Here is a 17125-nt window from a genome sequence, read left to right as displayed (position 1 = left end):
GATTTTAGAAGCTTTCAACAAGGTCATAGCATTTGTTAAAAAATCCGCAGTGTGAATAAAAATTCGCTTTAATGTAGCCCTTACGCAATATTGTTAGTATGTAGCTTCAGTAACAAATCTTGCTAAATAAAGACAGCCTATTTGTGTGAGTGACGAAAAAATGGGTGATATTCATTTCGGTTCACGTGTAAGGTATTTTTATAATAACTTTACAATAAGGAAACGTTGTTCTTGTTTTCTGACTGGTTTGACCACCACTAAACTATACTGTGCGACTCCTTAAAATACAACGCCAGCACCAGGGCAATTACACTTTCTTTTGGGTACACGACGGTTTGAAAGGCATGACTCTTGTCAAAACAATTTCGACAAACTTATCCAGTTAAAATTTTGTTTGTAAATTTACAATGGTATTTTAGTGTAAATAATACCTTTCCAGTCTTAAAGTAGGTATATTAAAATAAAAGCACTTGATGGTACAAGGTTACTTCTTTATGTCGCCCCTTTAAATATAACATTTAGACGATCATTTTAGGTATAAACGAGCAAAAATGTTAAGTTTTCTTGTTTACTTTTTGTTTAGATGTGGAGGATGTTATTTATAGCCTAAATCATGAAGCACAAGGAGATAAAAATCAAATAATAGACGACATTCTTCTTCTCGAAAGAATTTTGATAAACGTATCGACGCTATGTTACGATAACACCTCGGCTTCAATTACAAGTGCAAACATGGATCTGCATGTAACAAACACAGCACATTTGATAGAAAGTAGTCAAACCAACACCAGTGTTGAACTACATCGAAACAATCCAGCAATGCATGATGCGACGAACTTAGTATCCGTTGCTTTCTTAAACCTTTCTTCATCTCGATTGGAAACCTTTTCAAACTCTGCTCAAAGAGCAGAGCAACTCAAAGCAGTCAAAGAGCATTTTTTCTTCGTTCCCACAGCACCGCACATTGCAGTCAATCTTATTTCCAAAAACAAAAATAAAACGTGGACTCCTGAAGTCAAAATCGTTTTTACAAACGATGCAAATGCAATGATAAATCAACAGGTTTTACCTTTTCTTGGGGATTCTAATAGGATGTTAAGCGCAAAATACGAATGCTCGTTCATCAACACTTCTACCAAACTTTATTCCGACTTTGGTTGTACCACTGGGGTCAATGCAACATCGATTACATGCATATGTAACCACACCACCATTTTTGCTGTTCTTCTTTCTGTAAGATACATAAAAGTGCCCCCAGGCATAAAGGTATCGGTATTAAATCATTATTTTTTGTTGTTTTAATGAAATAACGTCTATTTGAACGTTGATTCGTTATCTTTTGCTAAAGGGTTTTATTTATATAGGCCTACCATATAAAGGTCTAGCTAGAAAATATCTATTTTCACGTTTGTGTTTTTTATCTTTGAAAAACTATAAAGACGCGCTGTTTAATTATTAAAATATTCGATAAGCGGTGAGAGAATGTGTGCACTGAATATTAATGGGAAACATGCCCACAATTAAATCAGCAACATGTGCCTGTGCAGTAGCAGCACATCCCTTTTATGAAACAACTGCACAAAAATGTATTTTTGGTTTGTGTCTTTTAGGTTTCATCTGTGATCGCCGAAACGTTTTCTGTTATCAGCCTTGTTTTCACTATAGCGATCTTGACACACTTTAGAAGAAGCATTCGAAGTGACCGTACGTTCGTGCAAATCAACCTTTCGTTGTCGCTCTTATTCCTACACTTGTTCAACCTGTTGCACGATTACGCAAAATTGGTTAACCTCCTTTGTCAAGTGTTTGCCAGTTGCATACATTTCTTTCTTTTGGCTTCGGGTAAGAAATTTAAATACGAGCAAGTTTCACGTAGATTTATTGCAAATTATTATACAATATTATCAGGCTTGTGGATGATGCTCGAAGGAATCACCTTAGTGTTGAAAACGACCAACTCTTCGATGAATATTGCAAACCAAGACACAAAAAAGCGAAACGCCATACGATTTGCAATTGGTTGGGGCTTACCAATGACCATCGTGTCGCTAGCCCTTGCGATCGGGTATTCTTGGGACATCTACATGGACAGGATTTCAGTCACCACTGATGTGCCCATATACAACCGTTGCTGGTTACATCAAGAAATGTTACTGTACTTTGTCATAATACCAGTCGGCCTGGTGCTTCTTGCCAACACATCCATTTTGGTGAAGGTGGCTCACTTTGTTCATGTCAAATCGGCTCAATCAAATCGGTTCAAACCTACAATGAAAAGAAGAAGATCCTTTGCCAACCACGAAGACATTAGCGCAACTCTTAGAGCAGTTTTAACCCTGTTACCAGTGCTTGGACTTCCATGGATTATATCTTTTCTAGTTGGTAAGTTGCTAATTGCAATAAAGCAGTCCGCCGCCAATCAAAATATAAGAATAAAACTGTTCAAACTTATTTCATTACCAAAAAATTTAAAAAAGGTTTCATTGATACCATTACTTTATAAAAGTGATGTTTTTCAGCAGGGTCTGTTTTTTCTATGGAATGGGATAATAAAGTAAAACCGATATAATGTCATAATGGTGCCGTTCAGTAGAATGCATTAAATGTTTTTATTACGCTTAGGTTCTGGTGAGAACGCTGCTTCCGTGATCCTCATGTACGCCAACGTGCTAATGAACGGCCTGCAGGGATTTTTTCTCTTTGTTCTTTATTGCCTCAACTCGCGGGAAGTACGTCGCTTGTTGCTGCGCAGGAGCCCATTAGCAGCACTCGACAGACGGCGGCAGGCAACATCACGCACCACAAGCACCACAATTAGTCAGCTAGATGCATCGGCCACTGCGATGAAAGTTCGTGCTTCAAATGATGAAAGAGCTAGCACCAAGCCAACCTAAACCGACCTGCTGGTAATGGATTGGCCAATTAAGGACGCACATAACGCTGCTGCCATGAACAAATTGAGTTGTACATAAGCACAGTAATTCGACAGATTCGTGTTTCGTAAAGCTATATTGTTCAAATGTATATATAGGATTAAACTCACCGTTTGTAACATCCATGGACTTTCATCACCGTTCCGTCGATTCCCATTCCCAATGCTTTTTTGTTATTAAATTTAACATAATTATGTCATGGTGTAGCAAGGAAGAATCAGATAAATCACTTTTAATTTTCTTTGTTTGGCGAACATGGCAGGCGCGTTAGGCAACAAAAGATACATTGAAGCAAAGCATAAAGTAAACAGCGGCAAGAATAAAAATAAAATTCGAAGAAAACAACACTGTGCTTATTCTTTAACAATTAAGAAACAAAATCACCTATATGCTGTTTTATAAGAAATTTATTAACTGAAAACAATTTAGCACTTTACATGTTACTTTTGAAATTAAAAATAACCATTTTAAAAAGGTTAAGGTATGAAAGAATAAATAGTCCATATGAGTGGCATAAATGAAATAAATAGTTTTACATATTTTATTTACGTTAGTGAAACATATAAGATTAAATATTGTGTCAATGTAGGTACTTTTAGGTTCAAATGGGGGACAGCTATAGGATCCTCGATACTTATATTTTCATCGGCTAGCTATTCCCGATGTTTTGGACGAAGTACAGCTGTCCTATTTGATACCCAATGAAGTCATTACAGTTACACTTACAGTAACCTAATAAGCAAAATGCAAAAATACAAAAGTTTTGATGCAAAAATTAATATGTCAAGTTATAAGCCCAAAATTACTTTAGGGTTAAGACTTTCTTTTTAACCTTAGTTGGTATCCATTATTTTGTGAAAAATCTCTTATTTTAAGGTAGAAAACGCCGAGTTAGAATGCAAACCAAGGCTGAAAATAATGGTTTCGTATCTGATCAGCGCCGATACCAAATAGCTTCGAGCAAAGTTTTACCCTTTGTTCACAACTTAACCAAGTCAACTAAACTTCATGTCTAGCAGCGGCTTGGAGCAAATGCCAATAAATAACTGGTTGTCCCTCGCGTGCTAGGGCCTGCGACCACTGCAACTGGCCACTCCAGCTGTCAACAACATGACCCAATCTGACAGCACCGTACGGCAACCAGTGCCCCTTTACCCGATCCTTTATGAACAAAGTTGCGACAATTGCAGGTTGGTCAGAGGACATTGAAAAAATAAACGACTCTTCGAAAACTGGATCTTTTTCACGATGAGAGATTTTAGTTTGTTTTTTTGAACTTTTTTCCGCAGATGGTTCTTCGGTTAGTACCACGTAGCAATCTGTAGTTGATGACAGATGTTTAGTAGATATAAAAGAGGTACTGCTATAATACCAGATACCAGGTAATTATTAATTGTATAACTTTTAAGTATTACCGTGGTATCTACCAAGGGTTCCTTTGGGAACGTTTCTAACAGCTATAACATCAATTGTTACGAAACCAAGCATAGCATGATAGCACATCGATAGCTGAATATGTGGCCTTTCCTGCAAAAGAGATTGAATCATAACACGTTTGCTCAATCTTATTTTGTTTTAAATTAAAAAATATATAGTAAATGCTGAAATGCACGCTAATAAAATTTGAAGAAAATAAATTACATAATGTGTCAATAACAATAACATCACTCATTAACCTCAAGTTCAAAAGGTTGTAATTCTACCCATAAATCGTTTGAATCAGCAAGTTGTATATCACAAAGTGGAAGTATTGCTTTTCCCAAAGTCTTTTTGTGTTGCCGAATTCCACTTGATTTCTCTTTGAAAGAGATCTACAAAAATTCAAACAGAGAAGGACGAATGGCAGAAAGTCGATTAACCACATTATCTCAACTGTATTCCACACAAGGTTTATCGATCGACAACTTAAAAAGTTTATTTGATGTCCTAGACTGGTTTGTTCAAACCTTCACAAGTCCTCACCTCGAGTGACACATGTCCCACGTCATCTTTTGCAACAGAATTGAAAGAAAATCTTTCTCGAATGTCCAGTTTTCCCGGATTTAAACTTAAAAAATCGGTATGAAAACTACTGTAAACGCGGGGCAAGAGCGACATCTGTAAAAAAGGTTTAAGCGTTTCAAAAATAATATGCTTTCAAATAATGCTAAAATGAAAGGTATTTTCTTTAATCTAATATAATATTACGTACCATCGGTCGATAGGCGACGAAATTGAAATAATCGATAGAAATAATCGAGGAGCGTTAAAATAGAACGCCATATGTCGACAAGTGGTATCAACCAAGCGTCATAACAACAGCAGGCGTTGTTATACATTTTACGAATACGTTTGGCAAATGTGCAATAAAAGCAAACAGCACACTTTTATGAGGACGCATTTATGTTGTATATTAGATTCGTTTTTTCATATAACACACTTTTAAGTTTACACCAAAATTTACTTTTAAATATCCTACAAAACGTCCATCAGTGAGATTTTCGCACTCGACAATAGACGCATTAAGCTTTTGTTGATCCCGAAGATATGTGAGTATCATATGCACTCGCATCGTGCTGCTTATCGTTTCCGACTTCACTTCATCCCGCATTTTGACGCAGTGGGGTAATACGCTGGAAGCACTGCGACTTCGCTTCACTTTTTTTCCTGCAAATATCCAGAACCACTTGTGATATTGTTTTACAATTGGATTAAAATGTAGAAAAGGCCCGCGACATCATTTTTCGTGGCCCGCGAGCACTGTTGAATTATGGCAATGCGTATCGTTGACTGTTTACTCAAAGAAATAAAAGTGACAAACGAACAGTAAGAATACTGCAATTGTTTGGTCATGATTACATTTTTCAGTTATACGATGAAATAAACCAGATTCCTATCGCTCACCAAATTTGTAGCAGGGAGTAGCAAGGACGCCTAATTTTGGTATGTGTTATAATATAGGGCCGCAAAAGTCAATAAAGTTAAAAAATTTTAAGGAGCTCGTCTGTCCACGAAATAAAGAATAAAGTTGTTTTCAGCACCAGGGGACTGTTTCTAAGGAGTTTATAGGTCAAAATAAAGTCAAAATTTTCAATAAAGTCAAAAAGTGTCAAATTTTGGCTTTTGACAAAGTTTTTGTGTTTCTTGGGAGTAGTTTGTGTAAAAATCGTCGTGGAAGTATTGTAGATCAGGAACTGTGACACAATTTAACCATATTAACCCATAAAAGCAGGAAATATGTCACAATGCCCACTTGGATCAGCAGTAACTTTTATCGCAAATTGTCTATTTTTTTTATTCATAGTTACGTATTTAAATAATTCTTATAAAACCTTCCTCCTCATAAACGTGGTCTTTTCGAAGATGAACAGTTTGGATCTTAGAGAATAACCTACTGATATTCTGGCTAAATCTATAGCCAGAAAACACGACGCACTTTTTAAATCCATAAAACACCTGACTTTTCGACAAAATATTACGTTTGGGTCTGAAATCGACAAAATATTTTGTTTGGGTAACTGGCATCATTTCAAGGAAGAACTGTAGCCTCTACAAATAAGCAATTTCGTTAGGTTAAAATAAAGTTAAAATTTGATAAAAATGAAGTCAAAAAAAATTTTTTTTAGGTTAAAATAAAAATGGCCCTAGTTATAACTAATGACCGGTTTGAGCCGCAGTGCGTCTTATACGAAACTTTTCTAAAAATGTGTTTTTCACTGTGACTTTAGCCTAACGCGCTGACCCGTTCCAAGGTGAAATTTCAGCTAAATTGATGTGGTTAAAACTTTTTTGAGCAAAACGAAAACGTCTTTGTATTTGGCGATTGTCTAGTATGCAACATCTCTCTTAATTTTCTTTTGTTTCCGTGAACATTCTACGCTTACGCTTCGCGCGAACCATTTTCCACAGTGTCATACCCTACGATTTCATTGCGCACAAGTTCGACGATAGTAGCAAGTTTGTGAAACTTATATGTCTTGGACGATTATTTATGACGTCGATTTTTAAACATTCCACACCCTCGTACGGATGTAGCCTAATGTATGTGGCCCGCAAAGAATATGCAAGAAATATTGTGGCCCGCGATGCTGTCAATCTTGGACCACCCTGCTGAAGGCAGTGGTGGGATTTACCCGGTTCGCACCGGGTCTGTAGAACCGTCTCGCGAAATTTTATGAAATCCGAACCGGTTAGCATTACTGGTTACTGTCAATGGATTTTTGCATTTTGTCTCATACATTATTTTTTTGAGATCCAAGTAGCTCACGTTTTTTTTTCAAAATGTTGTAGTAATTTTTCATTTGTGATTGTTTGTCTAAAAATTTAATTGTTGCGTCATAAGTACAAGTCATGAGACGATTGCTGCTTTTTAGTGTGGCTGTTAGCAGTGATGGGATTCAGCCGGTTCGCAGTTCGCGGCATTCGCTGAAACCTGGGGTTGCATCCAGTTCTTGCAACTGCTTTAATTATTTGCCGGAAAAAATGAATCTTTGTAACAGAACCGGCTAAAATATATTACCTTTTGTGACACAACCGGCTGACAAAATATTTGAATCCCACCACTGGATGTAGGCCTAGCCTATAGAACGAATTTCAAAAAACGCTTTTTATTTTTCCGTGAAAAATTCCCTGATATCAATTTATAACATTAATTAATAAACTATTCACACGTTTCGAACTCTCAAAAGACTTTGAAGTTTTTTTGACGAATAGGCTACAAGGTGGCGTACGCAGGATAAGCCACAGATAAATCACATGCGATAATGCTATCTTGGTAAAAATTACATGATATATACCCTGTAAAAATGATTTCCAAGTAATAAGTACAAAGTCAAGTTTATTATGTCATTCGAGGTGAAGGTTTCCCGAAATGGGACCAAATTTATTCGTTTATAATTTATATTCGATTAAGAATTATAAATATAGCAAGTAGCTGGCCAGCGAGGAAGCTTCAAGACTTGGTGTTTCATAAAATAATAAAAAAGGCACCTTGCGTGTAGCCTACCTCACTGAATAAATAATTAGGGAGAAGACTGTGGATTTACATAGTTGAGACTTTATGTAAGCAGGGCCATAACATCAATTTAAAATCAATAACCCTTTGCCCGTAAAAAGGTAAAACCCATAGAGATAAATTTGTAGAAATACCAATTTGTAGAAAAAGGTGCTTTTACAGTAACATCTAAGATTTTACAATTAAAAGTTAAAGACAAATATTTTTACAAAATCGTTTTAAAAATAATTATAAATTTGACTGTAATATTCAAACTAAGTTAAATGTTAATATTGTATTAATACACACCTTAAAGGGCAATAGATAAACCAATTCTTTTTACATTTCCTAAAATTATTTTTTTGAAAGCTTGCAAAAAGAACTGCGCAAAGAACCAATTGATAGAAAAAGTCAGACAGCACATAATTAGGTGATGATATTTATAACTACGTAAAGTTGTACTTATATTGGACAACAAAATATATCACTACTTTTGTTTTATTAACAATTCTCATATTTATGACAAGTCTTACTGTTTAACCAAAAGTCAATTTGTCTTTTGTTTCGTCGTGACATGGTATACAGTTTTATCTCATATAAAGAGTGTAAAATTCAATAAAAAGTTAACCTTTATATTTCCTCAAATGGTGATCAAATGAAAAAGGTAAGAACCACTAATCCATAACGCGCACTTGTATTATCCATTTTATCGATTTTAGGCTGCGCAAACTTCCACCCTTCGGTTGCATTTTATTGTAATTGATTAGGCCAACCCTCAAGGGTCTCATGGATTCTTTTTCCTAGTGTCATGGTTATTCAGTGGCGATGGCATTATCTTACATACAAATCCTGTAGGCTGCTGAGTGAGCACTTGAACATTGTTCAAACAGAATTTTAACGCTTGCTTTTGTCAAAAACTTATTGTTTGTTTTTTAACTCAATTGTAAACCCAAAACGAAATAGTCTGTGCTTAAAAAATATTCACCGTATATCAACACCGAAAATTGCCGAATAAATTTAGTTTAACTTGTAATTTATTACGCTAACCATTTATTACCAAGTTGGTTTACCTTTTTTAATTGCATCAGTATTGCTAATGGTGTTTCGAGATGATCCAGGGGAATGCAGCTCGTGATTTGTTTTCGCTTGAATCTACACAGACAAGGGCACAAACACATTAGCTTGTGTCGCCGACGGTCCTCATGGCACTCATTAAAAATGCATAAAACTGTCTCGTGGGGAGCCTCGTACCTTGCGATGTTGGGCTGGGGAATGAAACGGCGAGGATGGGCAAGAAGAATTGCTGTCGCTATCCCCAACAACGTTTCTGAACAAAATACAATAATTTGCTTACAGACTACGGATACAATGTTAAACTACCAAGTTTCGGTCGATTTCCAAATGTCGCATTTTTACCGAAATTCACAATCTATGTGAAAAATGTGTTAAAAACACTATAATAAGTTCACGTTAATCGCTCACCTCCCAATAAATCGCTTTTGCTTAATTATGCCAATCATTGGAGAGGACGATGGCGAAGTACCTCTACTTAAGTCTGAGTCGGAACTTGTTTCCCGAATTACTTCATGGCTTCTAACAACAAAAAACGATTATTAACTAATATTTAGTATTTGTTGGTTGAGTAGTTATTATAAAATAACAAATGATTTCAAAATTACATTTGCTAAAATAGTAAAAACTACCCAACCTCAAAGTTATATATTTAAGTCACACTTATTCGGCTATAAAATGGTTAAGATTAAACCAATTCTATTACAACGTTTGTTTAAAACCATCTTTGGTGTTCGAAACTAAGTTAACATGATTAATGTTATGATCACGTGGCCATGGTCCGTATTTGTTGCCTATTATAACCCCTTAAAAGCAAAGAAGTTTTGCGCTCCCGGCAAATATCAAAGTTTTGAAGCATATATTTGCACAGTTTGATAAACTCGTTTATGCTCGAATGCGCCATGCGAAGCATTCAGCCCTCTAAAAAGAAGTTACTTGTGTGGAATAACAACGGGAGCAAATTATTACTATTGTAGACCCTATAGCAGGGGGGGGGGGGCAAATGTATTCAATGGAAGAGCCATTTGCAGAAAATTCAAGTTCCAGAGAGCCTCAAAAATATTTCAATACAAATCGGTAAATAATGCAAGTTCAGCAATAATAACAGAATTGTAATATAAAAACGATAATAACAAAATAACACGCACAATATTTATCAATTCCAGTCTTTTGTTTGATTTGCTAATCTCTGAAAATTTGGACCATATGTTGTTATAGCTGTGCGAATTAATTCTCCCAGGTGTTCACTTGTTAAGGTTGCACGCTGTTTTGTTTTCATAAACTTCATTACAAAGAATAAAGATTCACAGCAATATGTCGTTCGTGGTAAATAGACGTTCGTGAACGGTACTTTGGCACTTTACAATTTTTTGGCATTTTACGATTCGACTAAAAGAGCCACAAAAAACATGTCGGCGAGCCGCAGTTTGCCCACCCCTGCCCTATAGTTACCATTAACATAGATAGTAACTCGAAGTTATACCACTTTTGGTAACCAATTAACATTGATAGGTGAAAACCACTGCTTTATTGTAAGATTGATCGATACTGCATGACAGAATGTAATTATTTAATTGCCATATACGAAAATAATTGCAGATTGTATAACAAACAAGATTTACCCAGAATTTGAAAGAACCCCGCTATCAGCGACATGATATGAAGGAGAGGGTGAAAGAAACAGAGATTCCTTCCTCTTTGTCGTTGGGCTTTCTGTTAAAGTCGAGAATCCGGATTTTGTTGATAGTAGGTGTTGCAAGGTCAAACCCGGTTGGTGCTGCTAAGCAAAACATCACATTCGGTAGATATCTCTTGTTTAAATAACTAAGGTTCGTTTTTAAAATGACTGCAATATAGATTTAAAGTTTGACGAAAGACAAGTAATCTATTGATAAAATAATTGAAAGTTACACGGTCAATCGTAACTTCGGCGCTACAAATGTTGCTATTTTAAGCAACTACTTCACAAGAAAACATATTTTTTTCGCTTTCCTTTCATTGTTAGCAAATTAAGTTAGCCTATCCTAATTGTTTTAAGTTTTGCTTTGTCAAATCAGCTTGTTGCATTTTGCCGCACAATCAAATGTTATCTTTATATTGCTGGTGTACGCATAACAATATAACACATAAACATGTTTCATCATAAAGCCTGCAATATTTTTACCATTGAATTTAATTAAACATGTAAAAAAAATAAAAATAAATATGTTTTGTTCAGTTGCATGTCACAATCGTGCTGCACACAAAAGCCGAACGTTTTTCACGATAGTCTATATTTAACAAGTATATACAATAAATATCGTTTACTTACCAATTGTCCAAGTTTCTGCTGATCTCTACCTCTTTCTGTCGCTAAAATGTGTTCTGTGAAATAAATAGTAAAAGCTACCTGTAAGCCTCACGTGATTATAGGCCGTTTTATAAACGACGTTTAAGAGTCTGCTGTACTCTCTAACGTACAATTATCATACCTTTATTGTAAGCATTCGGGTTGGCAGACGATACCTTCGAAGTGTATTTTCGATTATCGCAAATGTTAGACAGGTCTCCTTCATCATCGCAATCCACCTCGTCTTTTTCATTGATATCTGGCGGAACTTCATAAGTAAACAGTGGTGGTAGGGTAAATTGAGGGATGCTGTTAGGGGTTACCACATTTTTCATGGCATTTTTCTGTAATTGCTGTCTATGTGAACTTTGATCTGCGTCAGTATGTGTGAATCGGTCTGAAATGTCACGGGCAAGGTGGCTTGCACGTGTTTGAACGCTGTCCTTCAGATGTTCCCACATGTTTCATAAACAGCACAACTTAACATAAACTATAACCTTGCTTTTGACCAATGTTTTGTTCACACTATCTCGTCTTAGAACAGCAGAAATCGCCGTTTTAAATCTACGATTAAATAAAACAAATTAACTTAACACTTCGATTAACATTAGCGCAGTATGTTACACTCAATTGGGTTTTCCGATTCTGACGCGCTGGCCGTTAGTCGCATGACAGCATAACCTGGAGAATTACTCTATGCGAATAAAATCGATGCGATTTCTTCATCTGCCTGTCTCAAATATCCTTCTAGTAGGTGCGTTTCTGTGGCATGGTAGGATCCTAATGACAAGGAAAGGTAAATTGAATTCTCGACAAAAAAACGATAAAGAATGTTTCACCACCAACTTTCTGAAATATTAACTTCTCACTCTTAAGACTACCAAAACCAAATAAAAAATGCAGGCATAAAGCAGCAGACCATAGCGTTAATATTTTATGAGTAACTAGGATTTTTCTGCTAAATCTATTTAAAGTGAGATTCCTGTCCTAAGTTTGAACAGACTGCTATCGTAGCACACCGATGCACGGATCTGCGACAATCCTTTTTATGACATGTTTGCTGTCACATTTCTCCGGTTGACAAATAAAATTTAACTTCGCCTGCAGTCTTGTCTTTAGCCTACCTATAGTGGTACAGTTGGTGTACAGACAAATGTATGACTGTTTATAGATTCCTTTGAAAATCGATATAAACCTATTACGTGTGTTCATAACACATAGACTGTTTCGGGAATAGGTTGTCCTTTAGGTAACAGTAATTGTTTGCCATTGCTATATAGATCTTTCATTCAGTCATGGCATGGTATGGCCTGTGATTAGGGTGCTAGTCGACGATGTAGGTTGCTTACTTGGCGCCTTTCATTAGGTGTAAATATTGACTTTTCCATCGTTATCGCATGGTATTGCAACTGAAATACCCTGTCTTGTACGTAAAAGAAGGATATTGTTAAAATTTATTAGCAATTTCTTCTTGATTTCTCTTTTCGATTTTGATTAAAATGTACTGCCAGCATCTAAAATCTTTATGACAAGGTTTCTTAGGCGCCAGCGTTGGGCTACTAGCTCATACGACTAATATCGAATGGGCTATAAACGCAATGTTAAAAAGGCTGATATATGCTTTAAGATTTACGTTTACAAAGTAAAATGTGTGCATGGTTCAAACATAAGCGCTGTAGCGCTACTTAGTGTCTAAGTTGATGATTTTAAAGCTATTTTAATACGCGAGAGAACATTTGTTAACTGTAAAATAGTATCATAACGACGTGTTATATGATGAGTTTGACTACCCACATGCAATGGTCCCTAAACTTTCCATACTTGTAAAACTTATTGTTGTGCGCTCTGACTATTCACCTGTTTTGAGAATTCGGCCTCATATATAGAATACGCAGTTGTAATTGTGGCCTTGGGTCAGGGGTGGGCAATAATTTTTAACCACAGGCCGCATGAGAAACTTAAAATGTTGTGGTGGGGTCAAAAAATAGGATCTCAAATAATAAAACGCAATATGACGCCATCGTCTGACGGTATAAAATCAATAAGCTAACGAACTTGTTGTTATTACATTTAAAACAGGTTCCTCTGGCAATATATATTATTTTCTACCAACGTTTCGGCTTACTATCCGGCAAGCCTTCGTCAGGGACTGACACACAAAGCCAACAAGACACAAAGTAAAATCACAATAAGAAAAAAAGAGATAAAAATGTGCGAGACGCGTTCAAAATTCACATCGATAAAACAACGTTCAAAATATAAAGCGATAAGACAACGCGCAATTTAGTGGTTAACAGCATATTTATTAATATACTATGCCTGGTAGCAACAGTATATTTATTGTTGTTATTACGTTTGTAATTGTGCGAAAATTTGCAATTTAAGTCGAATTTAAAGAAGGCGTCGCGCGAATCACGAAAAAATGCCACTCTATTTGTTTTAAAATGCCAACTTTACTTTAGATTTAGAGGGGGGCGTGACGCATTGGGCACAGATAAAAAAATGTACATATCTTGTTGATATATTGGCATTTATCAAGTTGTGGGGCGCGTTGACCCAACAGTTAGACTAAAAACTTACAATGTTTATTTTTTGCTTTTCGAGGCTTTAAGTTACCGATGTGTTACTTGCGGTACAACGGCCATATTGCATTGACGGTATATTATTTATTAACTAAATTAGGTTGACAAAATGTAAATCGGTATGTTTCAGAGTTTAGAAAACGACTGATATTTAGTTCATATTTTATAGAAGGAATACATTTGACCGAAGCGCAAAAAATATAGTGAAAATCTTAAACCCGTGATCTAGTGATTGCGGCCCGCAGACTAATTAAGTTATTTCATTTGCCCCCCAAAGAATTTGAGTTTAAGACCCTTATTATAGAGCAACGTGGTCCAACTATAATATTTCGCAGCCAGCCAAAGCAATTCGTTTCATATGGCGGGCTAATGTGGCCATAGCAAATCTAGGATTCTACTTTAAGGGCATAAAAAATTTCAAAAAGGGTCACCAGTTACGTCATAACATGATGCCGTAATTGAAGTAATCTTACGAAACGTACAGTTCTCGAAAGATTTGGTGTGCAATTAAGCAAATGAACCTAGGTTAATTGTGCGTCGCTCGGAAAAAATGTGTCCGTTTGTATTCAGCTGGCGCCGTTCATGTCATGGTATATATTTTCGTCCTTCTTATATTAACTATAAGCATTAAAATTTTTAGCCAATTCAAACTAGATAAATATTAAACCTTAACACCCCTCCTGAATTTTTTTTCAGTACCGGTACATAAATTTGTGCTAAATGAATTTATGTTATGCTTTTGTGTAGCACTTCGCTTAAATCTATTGCGTTTTTGCGGTACCGTACCGGAATGTTCATTGCAACTTGAGTAACATTTTCAAGATAAATGCAAGGTAGATTTTTTGGTACTTCGCACTAACTTTTCACCAGCTGTGGAGTTTATGACCGTCGCCAGTTGTTTGCTAAAATCATTGTGATAAAAAGCCATTTTAGGAGAAACGCGTCACGAATCACGATATGATGTTATCTCCGGACTAGTGTATGGTCCCAAAACAATAACCCTGTTTGTCAGCAGTAATAATTTACATCAATAACCCCATAACCCCTGTTTAAAGCAGTAATAATTTTACATCATAATTCTATACTTTGTCTACAGTATTCGCTAAGTAATGTAAAACGTTTGTTTTTTCAAGTATTTAAGCTATTATACCTATTTCAACCCATCCCTATAGTTGCGTAAAATACCTACACTGTTTAAGATAGATTTTGAAGTGGGCTATGCTCATATTGCCCCAATATGCGCAATTTGTGAATTGGTCAAAAAAATCATTCCTAACTAACTAGTGTGCGATTTCCTAACAGTGTCATTCGGTTTAAATTCATTCCGTTTAAAAATGAGTAGTTCGCAATCTATTTGATCTTGGGATATCCTTTTTTCATGCAGTGGTTCTTGTTGTTCGTGTCAGCAATTATTTTTTAGTATTCCGCGAGCTAGAGTTTAGGGCAGATGATGGCCATCCATTTATTGTTCGGTCGTTTAAAGTCTTCAGATCATGCACCTTATTCGGTGATCTGGACAATCCCTATAATGACGTGGTCTGCGGTTTGATCTTCGTCCCCGCAATCACAATCTCCTAACAGTGCCAGACCCATGGGCGCTTTTTTCCCCTCAACCACAGCTTGTAATTTAGCTGACTTGGCACACAGCTCGGCGCAATTGTTGCGCCAAACGTGGCATGATAACATCCGGGAAAAAACGATCTTCGTTTAGTATTGCACTTGTTGAAAGGCGTGCTTGTAATTTAGCGCCAGTTCCGTTCATGGAACTTGAAAACTGCGCTGCTGATAGTCGAATTATGTATGATTCTACCATAATTAATCACACATATTTCACGGTCTTGGTTTATATTTTCAAAGTTAACGATTGCACACTGTGGTTCCGCATCTGGCGCCTGACAGGATTGTTAACGACGCACGTGCTCGCTTTTGCTGGACATATTTGGCTGTTTCTGATTAGTTTTTTTAGGACGTCGTGCAATCACCATTCTATGACGTCATACTGTCACTGTTTTATGACGTCATTATTCATTAACATCAGACGAAAAATAGGGAAATTCCCTAAGTTGAAAATTGATGACCCTCCTTTTTGATTTTCTGGTTACGTCCCTGATTGCCCCCCCCTAGAAAATTTTCTGCGGGCGCCCCTGGCCAGACCCCATTATTTGTGCATTATTAACTAAACACCTAACACCTGTTCTTAACCAGTTCAGCCTATTCAATGAAGCTCTAGGAAAGGACAGCGCCATGGGTAGAGGTCCAGCATCATATACCAGGAATGAAAAGGAGTCAATTGCCGAGAGCCACTCTGTATTTTTAATTTGGTTCGTCCAGTGGGCCGCGTTGGTAACAACTTTTAAGGTATTAGTCAATTTTAGAAAAACGTATTTGTTGACGACCGAATGTAAATATAAATTTTGTGTTTACATTTTATATGCAGGGTTTCTACGTGATAGGCATTGCTGGTCTTTAATTTGGCTAAAATCATTGCGGAAAAGCAATACGAATAGCTTAATGCCACAATCAATGCATAACAACTATATCTCCAAAAGCTACTTGTGGAGTCGAGCAAACAAACAATGACCGACTTTAACGACTTTTATATCCTAATTTACTAGAATTGCTAAAAAATTCTCGTTTTAGAAGCACTGCAACTGCGTAGTAGCATTTAATTTAAGGACTGAAAACACAAATCCCCAATCGGAAAATAGGTTGTTCTATTTAAAAAAAATTGCCAAAAAAGAAGACGTTTTGTAAATTGTTTTCAATTTAACATAAAGTAAGGATATCGTTAACTAAAACATAATTACTTTCTTATAAAACATAGAAAAAATGTATTACCTACAACTGGTAGCTACAAGGATGTAAATAAACCAGGGCCAGGGACTTTCGAATATAAACATTGGAGCGAGAGAATAACGTTTGTATTTAAATTACTTCTTTTAATGTGTTGACATAGACCCTAAAAATGAACTTCTGCCAAATTTCTGTAAATAATATTTTGACCTAAAAACATTGTTAGCCTATTGCTTAAAAACAAGGAGATCAATATTCGATTTACAAACGATACGATATAGGAATATACCTGGCCAAATGATTCAAATACTGAGAAAATGTACGACCAGGGGCGCCCGCATAAAATTTTCCAGGGGGGGGGCAATCAGGGGCGTAACCAGAAAATCATAAAAGGGTCGTGAATTTTCAACTTAGGGAATTCCCCCTTTTCCGCCTGATGTTAATG

At 36.2% G+C, this 17125-nt stretch overlaps 2 protein-coding genes across 2 annotated transcripts; one reads left to right on the top strand and one right to left on the bottom strand.

The window, feature by feature from the left end:
* The first annotated feature begins 160 nt into the window (after positions 1 to 160).
* On the top strand, positions 161 to 2894 carry LOC146168049 (adhesion G-protein coupled receptor D1-like). Its single transcript, XM_083386195.1, has 5 exons — positions 161 to 164; positions 584 to 1266; positions 1611 to 1842; positions 1909 to 2382; positions 2623 to 2894. Exons 1-5 carry the CDS (start codon positions 161 to 163, stop codon positions 2892 to 2894), a joined length of 1665 nt encoding a protein of 554 aa, XP_083242321.1.
* Positions 2895 to 3932: 1038 nt separating this feature from the next.
* LOC146168048 (uncharacterized) lies at positions 3933 to 11766 on the bottom strand. Its single transcript, XM_083386194.1, has 11 exons — positions 11448 to 11766; positions 11288 to 11340; positions 10599 to 10756; positions 9388 to 9498; positions 9157 to 9232; positions 8976 to 9057; positions 5377 to 5579; positions 4896 to 5030; positions 4610 to 4744; positions 4349 to 4460; positions 3933 to 4252 (listed from the first exon to the last, which is right to left on the bottom strand). The coding sequence occupies exons 1-11, from the start codon at positions 11764 to 11766 to the stop codon at positions 3933 to 3935; spliced, it is 1704 nt and encodes a 567-aa protein (XP_083242320.1).
* Between the last annotated feature and the right edge of the window lie 5359 nt (positions 11767 to 17125).

This window comes from Ascidiella aspersa, chromosome 1 (genome assembly GCF_963924565.1).
Source record: "Ascidiella aspersa chromosome 1, kaAscAspe10.2, whole genome shotgun sequence".
Lineage (NCBI taxonomy): Eukaryota > Metazoa > Chordata > Ascidiacea > Phlebobranchia > Ascidiidae > Ascidiella > Ascidiella aspersa.
The sequence above is the reverse complement of the archived record's forward strand: the minus strand, read 5'-3'. Positions and strand labels throughout refer to the sequence as shown.

Excerpts from the sequence above, each read along its gene's own strand:
- LOC146168049 (XM_083386195.1), top strand. Across the intron at positions 1,843-1,908 it reads TTTCTTTCTTTTGGCTTCGG|GCTTGTGGATGATGCTCGAA; the intron begins GTAAGAAATTTA and ends CAATATTATCAG. Across the intron at positions 2,383-2,622 it reads GATTATATCTTTTCTAGTTG|GTTCTGGTGAGAACGCTGCT; the intron begins GTAAGTTGCTAA and ends TATTACGCTTAG.
- LOC146168048 (XM_083386194.1), bottom strand. The coding sequence starts at position 11,766 with ATGTGGGAACATCTGAAGGACAGCGTTCAAACACGTGCAAGCCACCTT. Across the intron at positions 9,499-10,598 it reads GGGGTTCTTTCAAATTCTGG|AAGCCATGAAGTAATTCGGG; the intron begins GTAAATCTTGTT and ends TTTTGTTGTTAG. Across the intron at positions 5,580-8,975 it reads TACTGATGCAATTAAAAAAG|GAAAAAAAGTGAAGCGAAGT; the intron begins GTAAACCAACTT and ends GGATATTTGCAG.